General features: G+C 38.5%; 1 protein-coding gene across 27 annotated transcripts in view; it reads right to left on the bottom strand.

The window, feature by feature from the left end:
- SLMAP (sarcolemma associated protein) overlaps positions 1 to 24,405 on the bottom strand; it is a 73,692-nt gene extending 49,287 nt beyond the window's left edge. For all 27 annotated transcript variants that reach the window (XM_084214463.1, XM_084214443.1, XM_084214451.1 and 24 more), the window contains exons 1-2: positions 24,337 to 24,405; positions 22,888 to 24,232 (exon numbers count right to left, since the gene is read on the bottom strand). In XM_084214463.1, coding sequence (XP_084070589.1) covers positions 22,888 to 23,085 — 198 coding nt within the window. In that variant the 5' untranslated portion in view covers positions 23,086 to 24,232; positions 24,337 to 24,405. The remainder of the gene's footprint in view (positions 1 to 22,887; positions 24,233 to 24,336) is intronic.

Below are 24,405 nucleotides of genomic sequence, written 5' to 3'. Positions count from 1 at the left end.
ACCCATGCTCACAATTCAAAATGTGTGCATGTATATGAAAATGCAGAGAAACAACATCTCTACTGCTTGTGTCCAAATCTGAAGTTCTCTGTATTAGGAGACAACTGTCTCAAGCTGAATTAAGAAAATTAAGGAAACCATGACCTACATCATCCTTGCTTTCATGAAATACAAAAATGTAATTGTGGGTTCCTCAGTCTAGGAGAAACATGAAGCCCCTGGAGCAGGCCCAGCAGAGGGGGCAAAGATGGTGAAGGGACTGCAGCATGTCTCTTGTGAAGACAGACTGAGGGAGCTGGGAGCACCTTGAGAAGGGACAACTGAAAAGGGACCTCACCAAGGTCTGTCAGTACCTGCTGGGAGGTGTCAGAGGATAGAGCTGAGCTCTAATCTGTGGTACCAAGCAATGGGACATGAGGCAATGGGAAGAAACTGATGCCCAGCAAGTTCCACCTGAATATGAGGAAGAACATCTTTACTCTGCAGTAACTGCACACTGGAACAGGTTGCCCAGAGAGGCTGTGGAGTCTCCCTCACTGGAGATATTCAGAACTATCTGGACACAATCCCATGCTGCATGCTCTCAGATGACCCTGCCTCATCAGGGAGACTGGACCACATGACCCACTGTGGTCCCTTCCAATCTAACCATTCTGTGATTCTGTGGAAATGCAAGTAAGTAAACAAATCACATTACAATTCCTGAATCCCTCAACATCAGTCAGTGCAGAACTGTACGAACATCACTAACTCACTTGCAGATTGCCTTTATTTACTTTAGTTTTGAAAGGAACTATCAATGCTCCAAACACCTGAAACAAGAAAATATCTGGGGGAAAAACCCATTAGTGTTATGGGGATAGCAGTTTGTACAGGAAAAGAATCCTTCATATAAGATGATAAATATATCATATATACCAACACTGAAGTAACAGATTAAACTGAAAACAAAGCTTTTTGAGCACTATGACTGTGCACAACCAATGTGAATGGAAACATTATCATAAAGGATGGCTCCCCTTTCTAACCTATTTACCTTCACCCTCCTTCAGCAGAACTGGTAGCATTCAAGTAACACACAAGCTATTTTCTAGAAATAAACATTTCAAGCCTAACTTGACAGTTGTGAAATTAACACCTCCCAATCACATTCCATAGTGGAAAAATGTAGTATAACACCAAGTCAGAGAAGAACAAGTCCTGGACACTCCCTATTATGCTGTAAGGCCTCCTCAAAATTCTGTAGTTAGTACACTCTGGTAGAAGATTTATGATGAAGGATGTGAGCAGAAGCAATCCTAGGCATGATACAAAATATTCATTCCTTTTCTAAATAAAAATTTCTGCAGGAAACACAAAGTGTGGAATGAAGTGACTGCAAAAGGTAGAAGCCGCTCATGTACCGGGGTCCTGATCTATCCCTAGATTATTCAAATAATCCAAAAAGGCATTCACTGTCAAAAGAAGAAGAATGACAAGATAGATACTCACCAAAAACTTCAAGCCACACAATGCGACACCACCATGTAAAAATAGATCCCTCTCTACACATCAGTGTCGCTAATTTTGATGCAAAAAGCTATTTTTAAAAAGAAGAGATGTAGAGGAAGAGTTCTAATTTACAAGTAATTTGGTTTATATATAGCCAACTGACTTGCTACAGTGTCACCATAGTTACTAATTACTACTCTTTAGAATGTCTCTTTTACTTAACTTTTGTCCTAACAGTTCACAAAAATTTCTGAGTATCAGACTTCTGCTGTAAGTGCTACAAGGTTTCAGGATAACCTGAAGAATTTTGTATTTATTCTCTTCTCAGAGCGAAAGTCTGTCCCTTCACATACATCATACTTGAAAACTTTCGTACATGAATAACAAGAGATGAAGGATATTAACACTTTCAGAAAATATGCAATTCCATTCTGAATATAGACAAAGCACAAAAGTTTCCCACAAGCAAACTACCCAACTCAGTACTAGTTATATACAATATTCTTGAGGAAACGGAATTTTCAGCCTACATGAAAATTCTGAAGTACTATTTTAATCCCATCCTGAAAATGCCGAGACAATTTTAAGGTACATCATTGCTTTAACTGCAAAGCTAAAATACCTTAACAATAAAGTACAATCAACAGAAAGCTTCCCAGGAAATGATTACTCACACATCATCCCAAGATGCTCAAATTGACTCATCAGAATACTAAAACAATATAAAGAAGAGACTTATTTTGTCTTACTGCTGTCATAGAGGACAATATCTTACATAACAGCCAGAGACTTCCAAAGAACTTCTACTGCTCCATTAAAACACTGACTTGTGCAATGTATTCATAAAACCAGTAAAAAGTAAATAAAAACAGGTTTCTAGAAGGAAATTGTACTTGCAAAGAAGTTTGCTCTTTACTTCATTAAAGAAGCTCAGCCTCTCCTTACACAAGACATTTGTACAGCCACATATCAGGTATCACTGTGACACCAGTGATTACTTTGTATAATTTATCTCAACTTCTATCATCACATCAAACATGGACCTGAGGGAAAACATATGGCCAAGGTGACCTCCTGAGGTTTCACTTAATGCTACTGTGGTCTTTGTACTAATCAATTATGGAAATATACTGCAACTTAATGCAGCTTTAAAATAAAGAAATAAAACACTCTAATAGGCCGTTACCCAGAAATCCAGGCTTCTTCAGGCTAATTACTTCTAAGTGTAAAATATTGCTGAAATACTCATCAATCCCGATGCCCTTACAGGGATACTCTCCTACAAAACTAGACTGAAAGCTAAACACTACTATTTACTCTAATAAATTTAATTAAAGTTTGGCAACACGGCAGACTCAAACTTTGCAGTAAGTAAAGTTAACGTGCTCTCAACATGTACAAATTCCCAAAGACTGTATTTGTAGGACACACGTATCCAGATAAAATAAATAAGCTCTGCAAAGAGCAGGTTCTCATATACAACCTTAATTTCTTTTCAAATACATGTTTCAAAAGGTTTGTAATGTATTATTGCAATTTACTCTTATCTTTAGGAGGCAAAACCACCCATAAATATTCTGCACTAGTGAAGAATACTAAGACTACTCCGAAAACAAAAACTTTTATTCTTAAATTCACAATCAAAAAATGGTTAAACTTGATAGTTAACATGCTTTGGCCAACCTAATGAAGCGCAAGACCAAAATAAATTATGATTTTGTCTCTGACTACTGCAAAAGTATGACAGAGAGGTTTGTCGTGTTTGGACAGAGCTTTGCCCTAATTTAAGAGCAGAGGTAAGGCATAAATCTCTCCTGGTTTTTGGATTTTAACTAACCTTATTAGAACCTTGCAAAAACAAAAACTAAAATCAATTTCTGTAACACCTACTAAAGAAACCAAATGAATTGTTTTTATGGCAAAACATTGAAGAATAACTAGATACTACAGAAAAAGAACAAATGAAAACCAGATTTTTTAAAAGCAATCTTGAAATACTATCAGCATCTATTAGTAAATACTTAGAATGAGAAATCCAACACCATCATCATCCATTGTTTCTGCTTCCTCAAAAATCTCAAGCTAGCAAGGTAACTAAATCACTAGCAAAAAAATAATTGAAAGGGAAGTTTTCCTTAACAAAATTGCACTACTGAACTTCTATCAGCAAACAATTACATTTTCATTTGCAAGCAAATTGGAGAAAAACCACAACAGAAGCCAAGATTACCAGATACTCCACCAGAAGAGAAGAACTACTTATACAAAAGCAAGAGGTTATGAGGCAGCTCCTTCGTCTATCAGGAAACTCCAACTCCCAACATAATCCGATGTTTCAAGGCAGGTGCAGAACTGCAAAAGCTTGATAATTGTCTTGCTACTCACTGCTAAATTGCTGCATTAGTTAATCATTACATCAAAGCTCCTCTACTCCTGGCACAGAAGAATCACTTCTCACATGCTGACTTTACAACTTCTTAGAGAGTAAAGGGGGTTGTTGAAACTATTTCAAACTATTTCTCATTTCTACCCCTTCCACACAAGGCACTGTGTTTACCTACTATCATTAATTCCATACTGCTGCTGGTTTATGGCAGAGTAAACTCCCAGTGATCACGCATTCAGATAAAGAAAAAAACCCATATCAGATTTCACAGATACCTCTAAATGCAATGCAGCAGGGGTTTGGCATTATCTCTATGTATGTAAAAACTCAAAATATCCTCAAAAATTTCAGAAAGTTCCTCCCTTCCTTTTATTAAGAGATATATTCCATCTGAAAGGACTTGTCTAATATCACTACAGTATTTTTATTTTTTTAAACAAACATCTGCAGCAGGCCTAGTTAATTCACCTCTCTGCTGCACAAAGCAACGTTGCCTTGCTTTCTGCCATTATCTGCTCCTGAACTATTAATTCACACAGCACAAGCGTCATAAGGAAAATAATGTGCACATTGCTGAACTACAGCTAAAATGCCCATGCTGAGGATAAACTTAAAGCTACTGTGATATAAATTCAAAGCAGCCAATAAAGATGCAAAAGTACAAGTCCTAACTGAAGGGAACTGCCTTAGTACAAATGGCACCGCACTAGTTTTCATCATGTCAAACAAGATATTTTTGTAAGAGGTCCAAACCACAAGTATTACCCAAACAGAGTGTAGTGAGAGTTCACTAGTCAGCTCCTCATACTGAAAACAACAGGTCACCAGAGCAATATGCTCCTCCTTGCTTTTCCAAAGACTTCTCTGCATCAAGGGTAGACCAAACCTTTAAAAAAAAATTACTAAATTTAATTTATTTTCATTCTGTGTTTTGAACTTCAGCATTCCATGCAGACAGCAAATGCTATTAACTGGAAACCAAACACCAAAAGAGAAGGGTGCAGCTCGATCCAAAGATGGAAAATTCATTTTCCAGCACAGAGGAGAAATCTGACAATTGGGAGTTTAATATTTGTACTCAAGGCACTGCCAAGCCATACCTCCAACAAAGTGAGAGCAAAAATATCCTGGGAGGAGGCTGTATTTATTTGCAATGCATTCCTGGATCAGGACTTTTAAAGCAAGTAGTAATTAAATACTGGTATTCATGAACAAAGGCTGATTTATTCTGGGGCTCCTCTGAGACCAACAACTACATAATAAAGATTATTTATTTTAAACTTATGAAATCCGCATACGGAGATGGGTCAGCCAGCAATGGGAGAGAATGCATGAGCTGATTTTTGATAGGCAATCTTACAGAACAAGCATGGTGCATGTCTTTACCTGAGTCCTACTGGCTTCAAAAGAAGGGCAACCTTTCTCACAGGTTATGGCAGAACCAGGCCAGCAGAGGATGGGCAGAGGGCAGATGAGGAGTTCAAGGATCTGGCAACTGAGGTACCAAACATGGTGACTCACGATTCACACATCTTAGTCAAGGGCAAAAATCTCATGCAAGGTACATTGGATTTACAGATTAAACAGGTTGCTAATATGGCTAAACTTGCCGGACTACAGCTTTCTACACAGACAGAAGTGTTTTGCTGGCTTTTTTCCTAGCTATTTTCCATCAGGGTCATCAAGGATGTTACACTGGTAACACCTGTGCCCATGAATGTGATTCTTCAGACAAGCTAAAAATAAAAACCAATACACACACACACACACAAAATGACCAATAACCCAAATATCTTCATTTCTTTGTGAACAGAAATGCACCCAGAACACATCAGTGCCCTGACCAATCTGCCAGTGGGCATTAGGAGCAGGGGAACTGCAAAGTACTGCTGGCAATCCCACACCCTTTCAACTAAAAAGCCTGAGGGAGTGGCCACGCAGACCTCTGAAAAGTCGTTATCCAGCCTTACAATTTTGTGTACTAAATGTGCCACACTTGCCTCTAGAACACAGACAAAAATTTTCAAAATACAAAAAGAATGTCTTTCTAGCATCAGAGGTTCTGTCAGTCTAAGAAGAAACCCCCCCCCCCCCCCCCCCCGATAATTTAATTCTTTAAACCACCATAAAAAGTTTTCCAAATCCCTTCCCTAAGCACGAAAATGCCTTTTCCATTCACTATTTAAAGCTGAATTGCAGCCACTAGAGGGCAAGACCACTAGACACAACACACTGCCCGGGCTGGGTAATGCAAAACCAATGTCACAAAAAGAAGAGAAAAAACTATAGCTGAACACTGCTTATATTAAGATTTCGTTGTTCAACTTCTTTTTAATACTGAATTTTACATTAATTATAGGAATATACCCACATATTCTGTGGATTGCTTAAACTATTAATTCCATCTTTACAGTCCAAAGCTTCCCAGACAAGCTACTTCTGCACTTCAACATCCACATTAACAATTCTCATACTTCTCAAATTTTCAAATTAGGTTTCTCAACTTCAGTGTTCATGATACTGAAATTATGCAAGTTACTGGAGTTCTACCCAGAATCAGCAGCATAGGTAAAAACCAGAATGCTGTCAAAGGCTTTTCCCATTAAATATAGAAATTGAACTTCCTAATCAATGGTAAAAATTTATCTAGCTAGAAATTTGCCATATGCTGCAAAAGAACCGGAATTAACATGCAGAATTTTTCTGTGTCTAATCAGCATTTTAAAAAAACTTCTGTTCTGAGAACAGTTAGGCTTTTTCTGTACAAAGATTACCCTTTGTTGAAATGTATTCTTGACATTTAATATATTAAGTTCTGCTACAATGCATTATCTATGCTCTTAGAAGAACAGAAAACAAGGTTCAGAAACTAAACCAAACCAGGAAAATGAGTCATTTACTAAAAGACAAAAACCCCAACTGAGAGAAGGACATACACTACAAGCTCAAAACAAAAACATTTAAAGAATTATTTCAAAATTTGTAGTCCCAACAACATAGAAGAAAGCTCAGCAAGCTTGTCATTAAAAATGATGACACTTAATAATAGTGGCACTGCACTGGTACTGTACATGAAATCAGTCCCATCTATACTGGCCCATCTACTCCATGGAAAAAAAGCATCTGTACTGTGTATCACCGAAACAGATGAGCCCTCAAATTAAGTTCACATAACATTCAAACTGCACTCCCAGTACAAACACAGCCTTCCCACAAAAAACATGTTTGCTGTTAAGTAATAAGCTCTGACATTCCAAGAGGTTTGACATCTAAGCTTAAATTTAATACAGCTGTAGACAAGATTACACTTTGATTAAAGGAAAATCAGCAAGACTTTTACACTACCTATAATTAGTCTACTATTAGTACAAAGTTTTAATAAACTTTAATTAGAATTAGATGCTATCCAAAGCTTGTTTCAAAGGAAAATAGGTTGGGCCACTGGGAATTGGCAGCATTAAGAGCAACATAGTTAAACACAAGTTTAAGAGAAACATGTGTGTCCCTACTGCTTCTTTTAAATTTTTTGGAAAAAGATTTTCTTCTGCAGCCAAGTAGTATACTTGGGTCTTAAGCAAATACTAGGCATATCAAACACAATACACGATGCAGGTTGGTAGAATGTTTCATTGGATTATAGCTTTGCACTATTTAATAAAAGAAAAAAACTTTAAAATCCCAAACAAATCTGTGACACTTCTGTTAGATGAATTTTCAAGTGTTTACCAGAAAAAACACTTCACAAGTTTGCCCAGCCAGCCTTAAAACAATTAAGATGTTATAACAGATCATGAGATTTGTATATAGATCAGTAACAGCTCTCCTGATTGCTTATACACAAATTCGTGTGAATATTCACTGAAATTACAAAACCTAAGAGATATGGGAAACAAGTAAAAGGCAAGGCCCTCTCACATGAACGTACCTTTCCACATAGCTCTGGTTAGTAGGCAGTAATTAGTCTGTCTACCACAGACTTGGGCAGAAGTAAGCTAGTCCGTCTCCTACTTGATCTCAAAATTACCTCCTGCCTCTGCTGCCCCCCGACAGCAGCTCCTCGGGGCTGAGCAAGCGGCTGTATTTTAGACATTCTTCAATGACAGACTGGGGCAGGAAAGTATCATACACACCACCCCAAGCCTTTACAGATCTCTTAGCTTCACTGCACTGCACTTTCCTTGACTGCACTCCCAATCTCCCACCTAGGTTTCCAGGGAAGTTCAGGAGTCAGCTCTCTGCTCTCTTCTCTCTGTATCTCAAATAGTTCTCATCCCACCAAGTCCCCCATTCACAGCAGGTCTATGCTGGGAGCAGTACTATCTCAGCAATTATGGAAACATACCCTGTGCAGTGCACAGCTGCTTTGCTCTTCTCCCTAACATCCACCTCAAGAGCTGCACCCACAGGACACCTCCAGCTCTCTCCCTGTTTATATGTTCTGGTTTCTTCTGGAATAGACAAAACACAGACACGTGGTGGAACTGAGTGTAGACCAGTCCCCTCCCTGCACGCAACAGCAACACATGTAAAGCACACAAGGGACTGGAAAAACACCACAGAATATCCTGTACTCCTTCAACATTCAACAAGATACCTTAAAAACAAAGGGGTGCTAAACTTCTGAGCTTAAAGTTTATTATTTAATTCTTAACAACATCTCATGGGACAAACAAAGTGCATTTTTAGTACATTTACTTGCTTCTCTGTCTCTTAAAATTAGTTCAAGGCAGATAAAATAAACATGTGCTTTTAACAAAGGTGCCTAATTTACCTTGTTAGGTTATACTTTTCACACTTAATTCAAAACTGGACAACCTGAGCAGCTTATCTACCTCCTGACTGCACAAACTGGATGGACCTGCCAACCTCCAGACTCAGCAGCTGTCTCCAGACTTCCAATACCATCCACTCATGCAGTGCCAAGGAGAACTAATGCAAAGCATGACACACTATCATCAGCCACCACCCAGCAGCTTTCTGCCACCTGTTTCTCAACCTCAGTGTTTCTTAACAGGCACATCAGGAACCTTGCTGTCTTCTTCACTTCCCTTTGAAAGGTTTTGCTTGAAACCTTAAATACCAGAAAGAGCAAACTAGTAAACAAAATTGTGCAAACCTCATCAATAGTTCAGAGTAACAAAACAGAGAAAAATCCCAAGAGAACTCACAGAACTACTATTCTAAAAGCAAAAAAAAATCCATGCTGCTATTTCAACTTAAACCAAAACCACCTAGTGAACTCTAATAGGGAATGCTCTCATTAACAAGTCACAATTAAAAACAGGTGAAGTGCTCAACAGTGTTTCAAACACGGCAGAGAGACAGCACACTCCTTGCTAAGAACAGTTTTATAGAAAGAAGCTGAAACCATTTTTCCTAAAATCATCTTCCAACTACATGATTAGTTCAATAAAAAAAAATAAAAATATTTATTTTCTGTGGAAATACTTTACTTCACTACAAATACAGCTCCTTACAACTGCCATTCCTGTACTGCTTGTAACAATGGCTCTTTTCAACATGCTAAGAATATTTTAATAGAACCTGAGAGAAGTAAGCATTTTTTAAAAATTAAATACTCAAACAGCATAACACAGAAAATCACCAATAAAAAGCTTTGTTACCTTAAAGGATAATTGTAATGTTTATGATCATTTTTCCATAGCGCAGAACTCTGCTCTTCGGGCACCTGTGCCTAATGGCACAAGTATATTTAAAAAGGAGAAGTAGCAATACATGTTTCCTGTTGGGTTTTTTTCTTTTTTTTTCTTTTTTTTTTTAAAAAAGGCAACTTTCAATCTAGAGTGTGCAATTGTGTATTCAATTGCTCTTCAGTTTCAATATTCCCTTCTGCATCACTTGATCCACTTGTAACACTGATCCCCTTGTCTCTATCCCATCCTTGCAGAATTTCCCATGTAAACTCCCTGGTATCTTCAGTGCTCAGTGCTCTTCTCACCCAATTGTCTATCCCAGCATAGCCTCAGTACTGGTGCAAAGTTCACCTCTACAGTTCTCCAAACTGACTATACAGATGTGCCTCCTGCCCTCACAGCACCTGAGCACCTGAAGGCCACCCTCCATGGCTACCAGCTCAAACCACAGAAAGGGACCTGAGAACTGGTTGCTTGTATTTAGAAAGAATGAGAAAGAGAAGCAGAAAAGTTTATTCCAGCCTTTCCTCTTTCCCCTGATTTCCCTCTCTCCAGCCCCTAAATTGACTCATGTCTGGCTGCTCCATCACCATACGTGCTCAAAGCCATGTGGACAACGAGAGGAAGGCAAGGCACATGAAGCTGGAATTTTACCACTGTTGTTTGCACTTCGCAGAAAGAGACAGTAGCAAGAGGAAGGCAGCAGACTCCAGTGGGGAAGCATCGTAAAAAACAGGTCACTCCTAAAAGTCTGCAACTCTTTTCATCCCAAAGACTGAAGGAAGACAGCACTGACATTACAGAGGACAGACAAGAGAGCTGAAGTCTAATTTTAGTTGTTTTAAGAGTGGCCCAAGTGTGAGAATCAACATGAGCAGGACAGGATGAATGCTGGACCAGTTATGCAGAAGAGCTCACCTGGCATCTGTCAACTGGCTTAGAAATATTCAGTGTACCCACAACCTTTTCTGCCATAGATTTGTTCTTATTTCTTCAGTTTTGTCAAATACTTTCCAAAGAACAGTATTTTGCAGAACATTTTATTTTTCACCTTCTAAACCAGAAAAAATAAAGTGAGGTTTAATTCCAACCTGAAGTATCATATAATGGTAATATACATACATTAAAAATGAAAGGAAGTTACTATCCAGCATTTGACAAAAACACAATACAGAGTGGAACTCCCTGCTACAGAGGCTTTAGGACTCAAGAGGATCAGCTGTTTGAATCAAGGAACACTCTTCTCTGATGTTGAGGTTCACTGTGCCTCAAGAGGATCAGCTGTTTGAAACAAGGAACACTCTGTTGTGATGTTAGGGTTCACTGTGCTTTTTTGCTGCCTATTCCATTTCACTATTCCTGTTCAATTAGATTACTGCACTAATGGTGGCAAGAGGATCATGCTCTGAGTGTTACCACCAACATTTTCAGAAATATGTCGGTTCAGTGACCTTGGATTTTCTAAAATACATTTTCATTGCACAGTGTAAGCTGACAAGATTTCGTTCTGTGCTATTTGCTTTAGTTGTTCTGTCAAAGGTACTAGAAAGCATGGAGGAACACAAATTGATAGTGAAAAAAGTACCTTTTGAATTGGAACAAAATCCTGTAAAAAAGCAGAACTGAAACTGAAAAGCAAGAGTTCTCTTTGAATTGCAGCTCAGAGTTTTGCAGGAAATAACAAAGACTCTATATTCCACCACAGTTTTCAAAATGCAATTTCTCATTAGCATTGTGAAGATGCAAGTCATGCAGGCTTTCTGTTATGGGACACCTTTAACAGTTCTACCCAAGCAGAAACAACCTGTTAACATCTTCATAAAGAACAGTCATCCATGTATATTCTCCAGAACCTAAGGCTCTAATACTTGAAAAAAATAAAACAACTCAAGTTATTTAAATGATAATGTTCTCAAAACTTGTAAGTTTGGCTTCATACACTGCTAGCATGCTAAACAAGTATGTAAATTATCATCTTTCAAACATTTAAATGATAATACCCTTACTATGCCTCAAGTGTAGGCAGGTATCTAAGTGTTTTACATGGTAAACAAGCCACATTTAACTGAATTCACCACTTCTGATTATATAAAATAAATATACAAGACATTCCTGTCATCATAATCCTTCTTCAAGCAAGGTCACAGAGCTCTTTCCAAAGGCTTGTTTATCAAAGCAGATAAACTTTCTCCTCCCTCTTCTAAGATGCCAGCAAACAACGCTCATACTTCAAAGGTTGCATTAAAAAGGCAAGTACTCATACTCTTTCAAATGCTCAGAAATACAATGCATGAGGGAAATAAGGAGTTCACCTCCACCAGCCTAAGTTTACACAGCATATGGACAAGCCAAAAGAACTCTGCTAAGATGGCCCTCAGACCTGCTCATGGACACAACTGATAAAAATGCACTCCTGTTTGAGCAAATGTAGTGCACCTAACACCTCTGTGATTTTGTAGTCATTTATTGCTGGTATGCTTTTCTTCCACTGAAATGGTACATTTCACCAAGAATTATTAAAAGCACTGACAGAAATTCTTCTGCTTTGGAATATAATCATAATAACTACTACCATTACTACTATGCTAGTACTTAATGAGCAAAATGAAGTTAAAAAATACCAAGAAAGGAACAATGATGGGGAAAAAAACCCAAACAACTGGAAGATGCCCTATCCCTGGAACTGTTCAAGGCCAGGCTGGATGGCACTCTGAGCAGCCCGGTCTAGTGGGAGGTGTTCCTGCCCACGGCAAGGGTGTTGGAATGAGATGATCTTTAAGGTCCCACCCAACTCAAACCTTTCTGTGACTCTGATCAGTAGCAGGTTGGTCCTGTCCATTCACTGTATCATCTCTAGCTTTCCAACTCCCAGAACAGAATTATATGGGCCAAAAATAACAAAAAAGACTGAATTGACCCATTTTTCATATTTGATTCAGTATGCTCAGTAAAGTCCTTTTTCATGTCCTAGTAACTATACTGTCACTGCTAATATTAAAAAAAAAAAAAAGTTGGTGCCTTCCTATGTTCCAAAATATTTGTTTTTCTTGTGACTTTTTTACCACATTATTTGTAAATTCAAGCAGAACTTTCCAAAAGAGAGACTATACCTAGAAAGCTGATTTGCCTATTTTCTTCTTTTCTATGTCACCACTATCTCATCATTAAATAAAAATATTAAACATAATTTTATATATTAAATATAACCAGTTTTGAAATAAAAATGCATGTTGACTGTGTTTGTAAACACAATTAAACTTCAAGGTTAAAACATTTTCTGTCCATATATGATCATAAATTCACATTTTAAAATCCTGCCACTACATGTGACAATCCTGTCCCATGAAAAAGAATACTTGGGACACCTCAGCATGAGTGTAGCAGTTGAAAAAAATCACCTCTTCCAAATGTCTACAAGTATAACCAAGCACTTATTATTTCTTAAATCCTTCTACTGTCTGAAAAGTTTTGGTCTGAACAAGACAGAATAGTCTCCACTGAGCTTTGCTCACCTTATAATAACTGTCTGAAACAACATTGAAAGCAGAATGGTTTAACATACTTCCTAGGTTTGAGGCATAACACCAACAAGCAGATCCAGCCCCTGAAATCGTGTTCCAGGATTACAGGTACCCTAACATTAGACTCCAAACTACATCTTCATAAAAGGCTTTAAGGATATTACAAAGCAATTATTTACAAAACACCAATTATAAAACAAGATGCAAGTTTAAACCATAACACACATCAAAGAGATTACAAGTTACAGATCCCAAAATAAAGAGTAGTAATCATGAAGATCCTTTAGTATTAGTTTATAAAACTCAGATGATCATCTAAAATTTATCCAGCAACACTTATCCTGGGAAAGCTCAACATTAAGATGCATGGGAAAGGGAGGAAGGAAAATGAGCACACTTACGTTCGATAACCAGAGGAGACCAAAAAAACCTCTCTTACCTGCACATCTGCATATAAAATTATTCAACTGCAGACACATTCACACTGACCTGTGAAGCAGGCAAAATCCCAGAAGAGGGTGACCTAAGGAGCCCCCAGGAATGCAGTGTGGATGTCCCAGAGTGGCTCAGAGAAAGGACAACTGTGCTGGTGCAGTGTTTTGCTAATCTAACCCTTCCCAAGCCCACTTCTGGAACATGGGGTCAGGGAAGGTCAATCTGCAGCTAAAATGTAGATCTGCATTAAATTGATCAGGAAGCAATATGCTGCCACAGGATGGATGTACAATCTGTGCTGATCTCAGTCAGTGAGGCAGCATGTGTACAGAGATTCACGATCAAACCATGCACTTTGAAAGGAAGGTTGTCCTTGTGTGCTGATGCAATGCATTTGTTCAAGTACAAAAACTCCAGAAACATTTTCTTCTCTGTTTATGTGCAAGTTAGAAGTTATCTAAACACAGCACACATACTTTTAACTTTCTAATTAAGAGTCATTCATAAATGTAACCAAAGATCAGAATGACGCCATGGGTAAAGAGCATTCAAATAGACTTAGAACATCCACATGCCTTTCAGTGTTATAGGTAACATATTATTAATATAAATAGCAGCCTATCGCTTATTGCCTTAATTACATAGGAAGGGCTCAGTTCATAGACCAAATCACTGGCCTTCACTGTCACTGACAATATTTATATATCTACCAAAGCTCTGCTTAAGTAGCACAACCAGCAGCTTTACCTAACATCGAATAGCTACAGAGATTGCAAAACCAAAGATACCCTTTCCATGACAATTAGTATTCCTGGCTCTCTCTTACAAGTGCTGGAATATGCAGTCTACAAAAGGTCCTCTAAGAGGAAGACCAAAAAAAAAAAAAATTCCCCTTTGAGTTCTTAAAAAGGAAGTAGTGGTTGACAGCTATAAGTGAAAGTGTTGTATTATTTCCACCCTTATGGAATTAGGAACATTCTTATGTCATTCATTTAGTGCTTCTTTTCCTCCAGAAATTTTTTTAAAATCTACCTGACACATTTTGGTACTAATTTTAAGTTACACTATACAAGAAGTACTCCAGGTAAGCATAATACTAAATTCTAATTATACATACATACACTGGAAGTTAGAAACATAACTTAAGCAACACAGGCTAATCTACCAGCTAATACGCCTGCCACTGACCTCAGAAGCTTATTTCCTAGTAGGGATTAATTCTGTACACAAAATTCTCTACCAAGTCCACAAGCAACCTCAACTCATTAGACTTGCTGTGGACCAGCAGATTGGACTGGACCATCTCCTGAGGTACACACCAACCTTAGTTATCCTCTGACAGTTCATCCATGTCATAGGATTTGCTGCCCTTGTTCACAGTATTGTAACCTCACTCAAAGTAGATACAACCCTAACTATTTAATGACCTAAAGTTCTTGAATCCATAGAAACAAAAGGAACTTCATCAAACTTATTCTTTGTCCCTTAAAAGTATGTGTTAATATTGACATAACCTTAAAAATTCCTCTGGCATCCAGCAAGAGGAATCCCTGTAATGAAAGAACACAACAAGGAGTTACCTACAGAGATCACAGATCTGCAAAAATAACTTGGCTGCAGAATTGATTCTTTCACAATCAGATATAAAAAAACAAAGCTTATTTTTAAATAACAGAGTTCAAAACATGAAGAATTACAAATAATTCATTATCCTGAAAGCTTTCAGATTCTTCAAGCACCTGGAAACAGTAGGCAAATGTGCAAAACCCAGCAATGGCAGAATAAAATCACAAGTAATACTACAGAAACTGATTTGCAATTCTATTGCCCATAAATTCTGGCTTAACTATCACAGCTAAGAACGAGAAAAAGGAGAGAATGACAGTTAATTGTGCCACGAGTTACTGGGAAAGGTCACCAGGATATTTAAAGGCAAAAAAGTAGGCAGGCTAAATGCTCAGCTTTGCAGAACCAAGAGATCTGGCTTCCAAGCTATAAAATTAAGTGTTACACTTCAAGAAAACCAATTAAAAAAAAAAAAAAGGCATAATCATCAAACGCTGATGGGGTAGGGTTAAACAAACAAAAAAACCACTTACAGAACATTGATACTATGGCAAAGACTAAGTTTTAAACAAATCAAGATTTAAACTTCAGCTCATTCCACTTCCAAAAAAGGAACAACTTTGGAAAAGTTCCATTTAAGAGCAAAAACTTCCGTATCAGATAAGACTAATGACATATGCAGATAGCAGCAGCCAGTACCAAATGTCTTCAAAAGAACTTGCTGTACAAATATCTATCTGGTCCATTACAGAGCTTTTCATTCTGGATTTGAAACACAACTTTTCTATTCCTTCCTTTAAAAAGGGTATTACTCAGTACATGGCTACATGCAACCATAACTTTTCTACCTTAAGCTCTTGCATTCATTTTATTTTTATGGAAGAAATACTACAAGTGTAATTATGAGAATATGTACCACTAATAAGTTAATTTTTAGGTTTCTATTCAATACTATTTTAACACAAGAGCAAAAGATCACCCTTCTGTTCTTATATATGAGACATTGTATGCTTTCTATATTGAAGACTTTCTGTATTGAAGATTTTCAACAAATTTGAATCATCATGTGAAAACTAAAACTAAAGATATTCCTACTGGAGAAAAACTTACTTTAACATAGCACAATACTGTCACTATTTTTTGTATTTATTTACAAGCTCTCAAATTTTACACTATTAGAACATTTGCAACTGAGCCCATCTAACTGTCAATTCTTTCCAATGGTTGGCTAATGTTTTATAACCTAAAAGTTCTATGAATAACATATCTTTCCCTTCACTACACACCACAGCTCAACTATCAATACTGTAATATTCCTTAGCTCTGCAAAGATCTTATAAATTCCTCATGCCCTAAACTACCCTTGACTAATCCCTCAACTTTTTGTGTTTATTTTTTACGCAAGTAAAGAAAGAAAAAAAAAGGTCAAACTCCTGCTAGCATTTTCTGTGTTTTTCCACTCAACTACAGTGCTACTACAGGATTTTGGACTTTCTATTATAAGCCTTCTGGAAGTTCATAATTTATTTATACTTTCTCAAGACTGAAATAAACTCTAAGGCATTGCTCAATCACACACAAGTCTGGTACAACACAACAGGAAAATCGTATCCAATTAATTGTCTGGCTCCAGCACAATGATTTTCCTTTTCAAGGAGGAAACTGTTCTGGGCCTCTGGCAGAGAGATATGTCTTCTTGCAAGATGGGTATAGTCCAACCCATCTCTCTGCCTGATGCTCCCACTCCTAGAGCAGGCTGAAGAAACACTTGTCTATATTCAACAAAAATGTGACAATGCTGAGCCTTTTTCCAAAAATTCTGCCACGAGCAGAAATGTTTCTGGAAAAGACAGACAAGTTGGGAAAATTACTGCATGGTCATAGCAAGATCTAACAAAATTCAGAGCTCTTGGATAATCCAAACTCTCTGCAAGTGAACATTAACAGGAAGCAAATACTGACGTGATTCAAAAGAAAATCCAGAGACAACAAATAGTCAAATAATTTAGTAGCAATAGAGTGTAAAATTGCTAGCTGTAAGGATGGAGACAGCATTCTTGCTTCCTTTTCACTGTCCTGGTTCCAAAAACACTCATCATTTTCACTTTATGTTATCTATTAAAATAAATGACAAAATCCAAAATGCAAGGAAACAGCTGAATATGTATCGACACTTTCTGCAGAATTCTAGCTAGATCAGACTCAAATCAACACAACCAAAGTAGCACACAGTGACAGAGACACTCCTCACCCACATGGCCCTTTACAGCATACATAAATTCAATCACTTTCATTAGATAAATAAGCAAATGAGGCTATCACATTAAGAAAAATGAGAAGATAAACCTAAATCAAAGTATTTCTCCAGTGCCATGTAAATCCACCTACAAAGGTTCACTGGATTGCCCAACTAACACATAAAAAAGTAAAAATCAAGAACTTTATACAATGAAAATGTAGGGAAACAAGGTTTTGCATTTATAAGCCTGGGACCAGGAGCAAACCCAAACCATCCCATAAGAGATCTAAGGAAAACACATTTACTGGCCTTCATTCCAGCTAAGTAACCTGATTCATTTGAGGTTTGTAAAAATTCATTGCAAATACAAAAGGGATTTTTGTTTGTTTTTAAAGCCTAATCAATGTGTTGGTGTTCCTGGCTCAGGATAGATGCAGCATGACTGCAATGGATCAGCTCCAAGAATTACAGTATTAACTCTGCAGCAGTGGCTCTAGATGGTATCTCTGCAGGGAAATCCTTGTCAGCACTGCCTTACCTCTACTATAAATGGCTGCCTGCACTCCTACACCAGCTCCTAAAACCATGGGGCTGAACTTGGTCAAAAGCAAGAGCTCCCTACCCCATACTATTCTCATGATCATATCAGTATAAAATTGGATGGTTCATTCAGGGTGAAAAGCACTTACATAAAAATATTAACAGGTGTATGTGAGGGCTGCCTGACATTAACCTCTTACCAGAAGCACCTAAGCACTGGAGTTTCACCTTAGTGCATTACAGCAAATCCCAGGTCAGTCCCCCAGGGCACTTGGAAACAATCAATGTTTTGAAGACAGTGTCTCCACTGCAGACTGCAAGCATACAGCAACATCAAGAGTACTGAAAAATAAAACATTTGTTCATCTCTTGGACAACAACCCTAACAGAAAGTTGAAAAGATATAATAGAGGAAAAAACAAATAACAGACATGGTATCTATCAAAATAAGTGCTACTGATACATGGGGAACTGAACACACTTTATAGAGATCAGCACTGAATAGGTCAGAGTACCATACAGGATTCTCTACTGGAAGCAGCAGGAAAAAAAATCTGCCACCAAAACCCCACAATTCTAAATACCATTTTTCATATCCCTCTTACTTTTTAAAGACAAATTTACTAAAATACTTCTGAATAAACAGAACATCCAAAGAAAATGTTCTGTGCTTTCCTGAATCGTGCCAAGTTCTTGATATCCACAAAACATTTTACGCAATGTTGAGTAACATATTTCCTCTTTACTAATTTTGTTTGCTTTCTTTCATATCAATTTACTTTACTCCCTAGTACAATACAGCAAAAAAAAACCTATCTAATCTTAACTCCTGTTTGACAATGTATTTCTTGCATTAGTGGTCCAAAATGAAATGCAGTATGCTAGACAGGGTCTAATAAGCTGCAAGGGGTTCTTCCTTTCCAAGTGGAGCCCCGTGTTTTTCCTGAGGCCCCTGCCTCCCCATTCACTCAGCACAGCAGGTCCGTGTTGGGGGCAGCGCTGCCCTTGAGCAGCAATCAACGCACCCCTTCCACACCAACACTCCCAGGCTTGGTGTCATCCCAAACAGACCAGAGTAAACTTCACTGTGTCCTTCAGATCACATTAAACTGGCTGTGCCTTTGGGCTGGCTGTTTTGAATTGTTGGGGTTTGGTATGATGGGTTCGATTTGGGTTCTCTTCTTGGATTTTTTTTTTGGGGGGTATTTGTGCTTGTTTTCTTTAAGTATTTTGCAGTATTTTTATCTCACATATTGTAAGTCTAGAAGCCATAACGCACAGCTTTAATGACTTTCATTTACTACTATGGGGACTGTGGATTGCAATATACTACTTAGCTTTTCCATCACCAAGATATGAATGTGCTCAATTCAATTCATATCCATTCTGAATTAAATGAAAACAACAGGACTAGCTAACATTAACACATCAACTTGTGTCTACACTTTTTTTTTCAGTTATTAAAAATTACCAGTTCTTTGGGGTGCTTTAGATCTAAGAAAATACTTTATTTTTCACAGTTTCTCAGAACCTTTGGTAAACTGTGGCAATGAATTCCCTATAAAAGGTACTTATAATAGCAACACAACATCAGGCACTGAATAATTCCAGATTTTGAAAGTCTGGATATCTGTTTGGAAGCTTCAGGTTTCTACTAAAAGCTTCTACATCTGTCAGAAGCATTTCAGCCTGGAAGTCACATACAAATTCTCAAAGGTCTTCCACTTGTTTATTTTTAGAAATGAAAACAAAACCCAAAAAACCAAGTTTAAGATTATTTCAGTTACACTATTTTTAAGAGTTTCTTCTCATATGCAGTGATTTGAGCTGGACACATTTAGATTTTCTGAAGTATAGCTCACTTTTTCTTTTGCTTTGATTCACACTTTTTGGAACACTCCATACTCAGCACAACATCTACTTCCTACGTATCTAGTGAGTCACTTTTTCAGGCACCTCTAAAAAAACCCAAATTCGTTAACTTTGTAATTACTAAAAAAAATAAAACCAAAATGAATTCTAATTATAATATTCTAATGTTATCACTGCATGAAAAATCCACTAGTTAACTAGGAGTTATTATGCTCTATCTACAAACACAGGAAGAGGCATTGCACCAGTTGTCTTTAAAAATATTACTATGCACAGAAAAAGTCCAAGTCCAAGTACACCATCTCTTTCCACCTTTATCATACACATATTTAGGCTCACATATTATGTTTAAAATATTTTAAAAAGCAAATCCAGCTTTAAGTACCTTCTTTTAACTGCTACATATTGGTGATCTTGAAAACTCATTCTATTTTCAACCTTAATAATGCTGGTGTTACATAGACATTATCTCCCTGGGCAAATAACTTTCTCCATGCATAATTAAAATGCCTTTATACAGAATAAACATTCACATCTTTCAACTGTAAGCAACATGTTATCTTCGGCTTGGTCTACTTATGCAACATATTTCAGCTTATACCTTCCTCTGCCTTAGGAAAAAAATTCTGTGCTACTTTCCTTGACATAGCTTACTAATGCTCCCTCTCTTCAGGTTCTACCCCTATTTACAGATAATACTGACAAAATTGTTTACAGACTATGTAGTAAACAGGATCACTCACATGATTCATTAAACAAAATAAAACTCCAAGCCCTCATGGAAAAAAAAAAAGAAAAAAAAGAGTAATAAAGTATAACTGAAAGGCAGCTCAAGAGGCAACAGAGCCTGGACTGAGTGACTGGTAGTGCCTGAAACTGTTATTGCCAAAGTCCACAACTTATGAAACTGTAGTCTCAGATCATTAACAAACTATTTTGAAATAGCTGAAGGTTTTTCTCATTACTAAATTAACATTTGAAGGTCTTTTTTATCTTTCAAAAAACCCAGAATTGATGAATGTCCTATATATAAGGTTCTAAGAAATGTTTACAAATACTGTGACAAAGAGAATTTGTGCAGGTTTAAATATAGGTCATTGATAGGATAATGACAATTTCCTAAACGAGATGTGCTTATTAGCAGTCATGTAAACAATGATAATAGGTGTTCCTGCACGTAAATGTTCTGGCATGTTTTTCTTTGCATTTTGAAAACACCACAGAATTTTTTTAAGTAGTTCTTGTGATTCAAGATCAAGCCTATATTTATCAGTACCTTCTACCTGCCTTTTCACAACAGCATTTGATACCTGTTATCTCTAATGGTGCATTTCCCCACCCTACCGTCTCACGATTTACCATTCCAATACTCAACCAGATCAAAAGCCAGTCCATACAGCCAACAAACAAGCACAGAATCTGAAATTCTCCTCACTGCTATACCTGTGCTTGAAACCTTTCACAACACCACATCTAACATGCAATAGGAGTGGATTCCAGGGCATGATCACAAACCCATTCTTTAGTTATTTACTATGGCTATAGATGCCCACCTTGGCAATTTTCATCAGACCTCTGTCAAATTGTCCCATGGTGTTATCTCAAGAACTATCAAATACAATCCTTTTAACTACTACTACTAAGTTGCTATTTTTAAACAGATAAATGTGTAAGCATACAATTTTTTAACCTATATTAGAGAAGCCAAAGCTAACTGAAATTTAAAAACAAACAAAAATTCTCATAGCTGATCATTTTTTAAGCTTGCCTATCAGTTAGACTTGCTCAACACTCAGTGCTTTCTCAAATTAACCATCTTGAAAATGACAGACCATATTTGTAACCATAATAGAGCACGTGGGGGTCTTAAAGTCTTTGTAAGTCAAAAGAAATGTTGATAAAATCTATATGCATAATGCTTTCTAATTTAAAAACAGCACAATAAATTGGAACATATTACTTAGTCGAATCAAACAAGAAAGGTTAAAGACTGCACTGAAAGTATTTCAAGCACTTAAGTTTTCTAGAATCCAAGAATACACATCACATACACAATAGAGCCAAAGTGAGATGCTTAATTAAACGTTTAATACAGATAGCAGTTTGCACAATTACCTGCAGGTAACTTGAAAGCCATAATCCAGCCTTAAGAAATTAAATGCTTGTCTTGTCCCATCATGTCCAAGTATTGCATAATATAGGATAGTTAACAATGGAAGGTTTAAGAACTTGTACTGCATTGTACTGCTCCTCATGCTGTGTCATACTACTGAAAAAAATCTGCATGAGTTACAGACCATATTTTGCTTAAAATCCAGAGCTACACTGACTGCATTTCATAGGAGGACTTGGTGTGAAGCTAAAAACCACCTGACTCAGAACATGTTAAGTTCTAGAGCATAACATCAATATAGTTGGAAAAAGAATGCAGTGCTGAGCAACTGCAGTCTGCCTGTTGTTAATTTTTCGCTGGATATTTAAAATTAACTTGACAGTCATTAAGTAAAACAACTTTGCTTGTCCCAGTTCAATCCCTAGTGGACAAAACATGCACTACAGGACCCCTCAATTTTGCTTAACAAGAATGCCAGACTTGAGAGAGGAACAGTTAAGAACACACGATGTATTTTAAAACCATTTTCACTAACAATAAGACTATATCATGAATGCCATCCATTACACTCCTGTTGCCAATAATAAACCTCCTATTGGAACCAAACAAAATACTTGACAAAATTTCAAAAGGACAAGTAGGAAGAGTGCCAAACAAGAACAGTATCTTTTTAAAATCCCTTTTTCAATGCTCCTCACAATCAATTTTCACACACCAATAAAAAAGTAATTTCTATGCATTTGAAAAATACTATGACACCACTATATCGGTACAATGTGCTTTCACATTCACATGTCTCACCTCAAAATCACCTATTTCCAGTAATAAATACACATGCAAGCCTTTCAACCAACCCTTTTCAACTGTTAGTTTCATATACTTTTCATAATATTCAAAGTTTCTGCTTAGGAAGAAATTACCAACTTACCTGGCAAGTTACCGCTTTAAAACAAATCTTACTCCTGCCCTATGCAACCACATTTATGACAACAAAACCAGAGTGATCCACAATCTACAGGGACTTGCTGAAATGAACGTGCAGTTTCAGGGTTTTTAAATTAACATCTTACCTTGCCTGTCTTGTGATCAAACCAGACAAGAGCATGGTTCCTGGACAGCACCTTGCAGTCAAACGTGGCATTGTTCTGGGCTGGCCGGCAGCGAGCCACGGAGCGGCCGATCTTGACAGGCTCGTCCAGGTAGACATGACGCTCCTGAAACGGGTGGGAGTTCGGGCGGCAAGTGAAGATGGCCAAGGCTGAAGGCATCGAGGACAGATTGTGGTTGCCACACCAACCAGAGATGAAGAGAACCTCTTCTGATGCAGACTGTCCTCCACAATTTTAAAAACACCTCCACAGCAACTTTATATTAAAGCAGGACAAATATTATCATGAGAGGCCTAACAACTCATTGTTTCAGTGTGTAAACTAATTCTGGCAATAATCCAGTGAAAAAGTCCCATTATGTCTTTTAATAATATCAGCAGTGGCCCAAAAAAAGTCTAAAACGTACAACTTTCAATCCATCCTCCTCTGGAAGAATAGGAAAAAGCATCTGATTCCTTCAGAGAGAAGCAAAGGCCCCGTGAAAGAAGGATACAATGTCTTAAATCCAAGTAGATGAGTCATACAAGTACTTTTGTTTGTAACCTCAACTGCCTTCTTCCCCCCTCCTTCCGTAAACAACACTGACCAAAAGTCTGACCAATGCAACATGGAAGCAAGGAAAGGTTTAGGGAAGGGGGATGAAGGAGAAAGATTAGCGTCCTCTCACACGGCACAGATCAGGAACTGGAAGGAGAATACAAAGCCCTCGTTCCACAACAGGGACCTAATGGTTCACCCAGCAATCCGCATTTCATCATCTTCGTGTGTTAAACCCCAGCAGAATAGGTGGTCCTCGATACAGGATGGAGTGCGAGAGCTACACTGTTTTTCTCCCTTACACCAGATAAAGTTAAACTGCTCTACAGCTTCTGGGAGCCGCTCAGATAAGGAACTTGATAAGGCATGGAGAGGCTCCCAACTCGCCTTCTCCCGGGGACAAACCAACGCGTGGGAAGGGTTCTCGGGGCCGGCCTGCGAGGTGCCCTGACAGGTCGCTCCCCGGCGGCGGCTCCGGCTGGCGGCGGGGTCAGTGTGCGTCCCTCGGCGGCGGCTCCGCAGCGGGGGCTGCCCCGGGAAGTGCTCGCCCGGAGCCCCCGGCGCGGGGCGCGGCGGCGGCGGCTCCGCTCAGCCCCTCCGCAGGTGACTGCGCATGAGGCGGGCCCGCTGCGCACCCCCGCGCTCTCCGCCCGCCCAGTGCGGCTCCGCTGCCCCGGCGGCGGGAGAGGCCTGGCGGCCGGGCCCGGGCGCTCCCGCTCGGTCGCTCTGCCGCTCAGGAGGCCACCGGTCGCGGGAAGTTTCCTCCAACCTGCGGGGCCCAAAACAAACCGGGTCAGGCACCTCCCTCAGCGCGTCCCCCCGCGTCTCCTCGGCCCCACGGGCGGCATGGGACGCGCCCCGCTCCCCCCTTACCTTGCGCGCAGCCGCCGCCATAGCGCCTGGAGCCCTTCCCGGTGTGGCCGCGGCGGCGGGGCCGGGGCG

This window comes from Fringilla coelebs, assembly GCF_963513975.1.
Source record: "Fringilla coelebs genome assembly, chromosome: 13".
NCBI lineage: Eukaryota > Metazoa > Chordata > Aves > Passeriformes > Fringillidae > Fringilla > Fringilla coelebs.
This window is presented reverse-complemented; position numbering and strand designations above follow the sequence as displayed.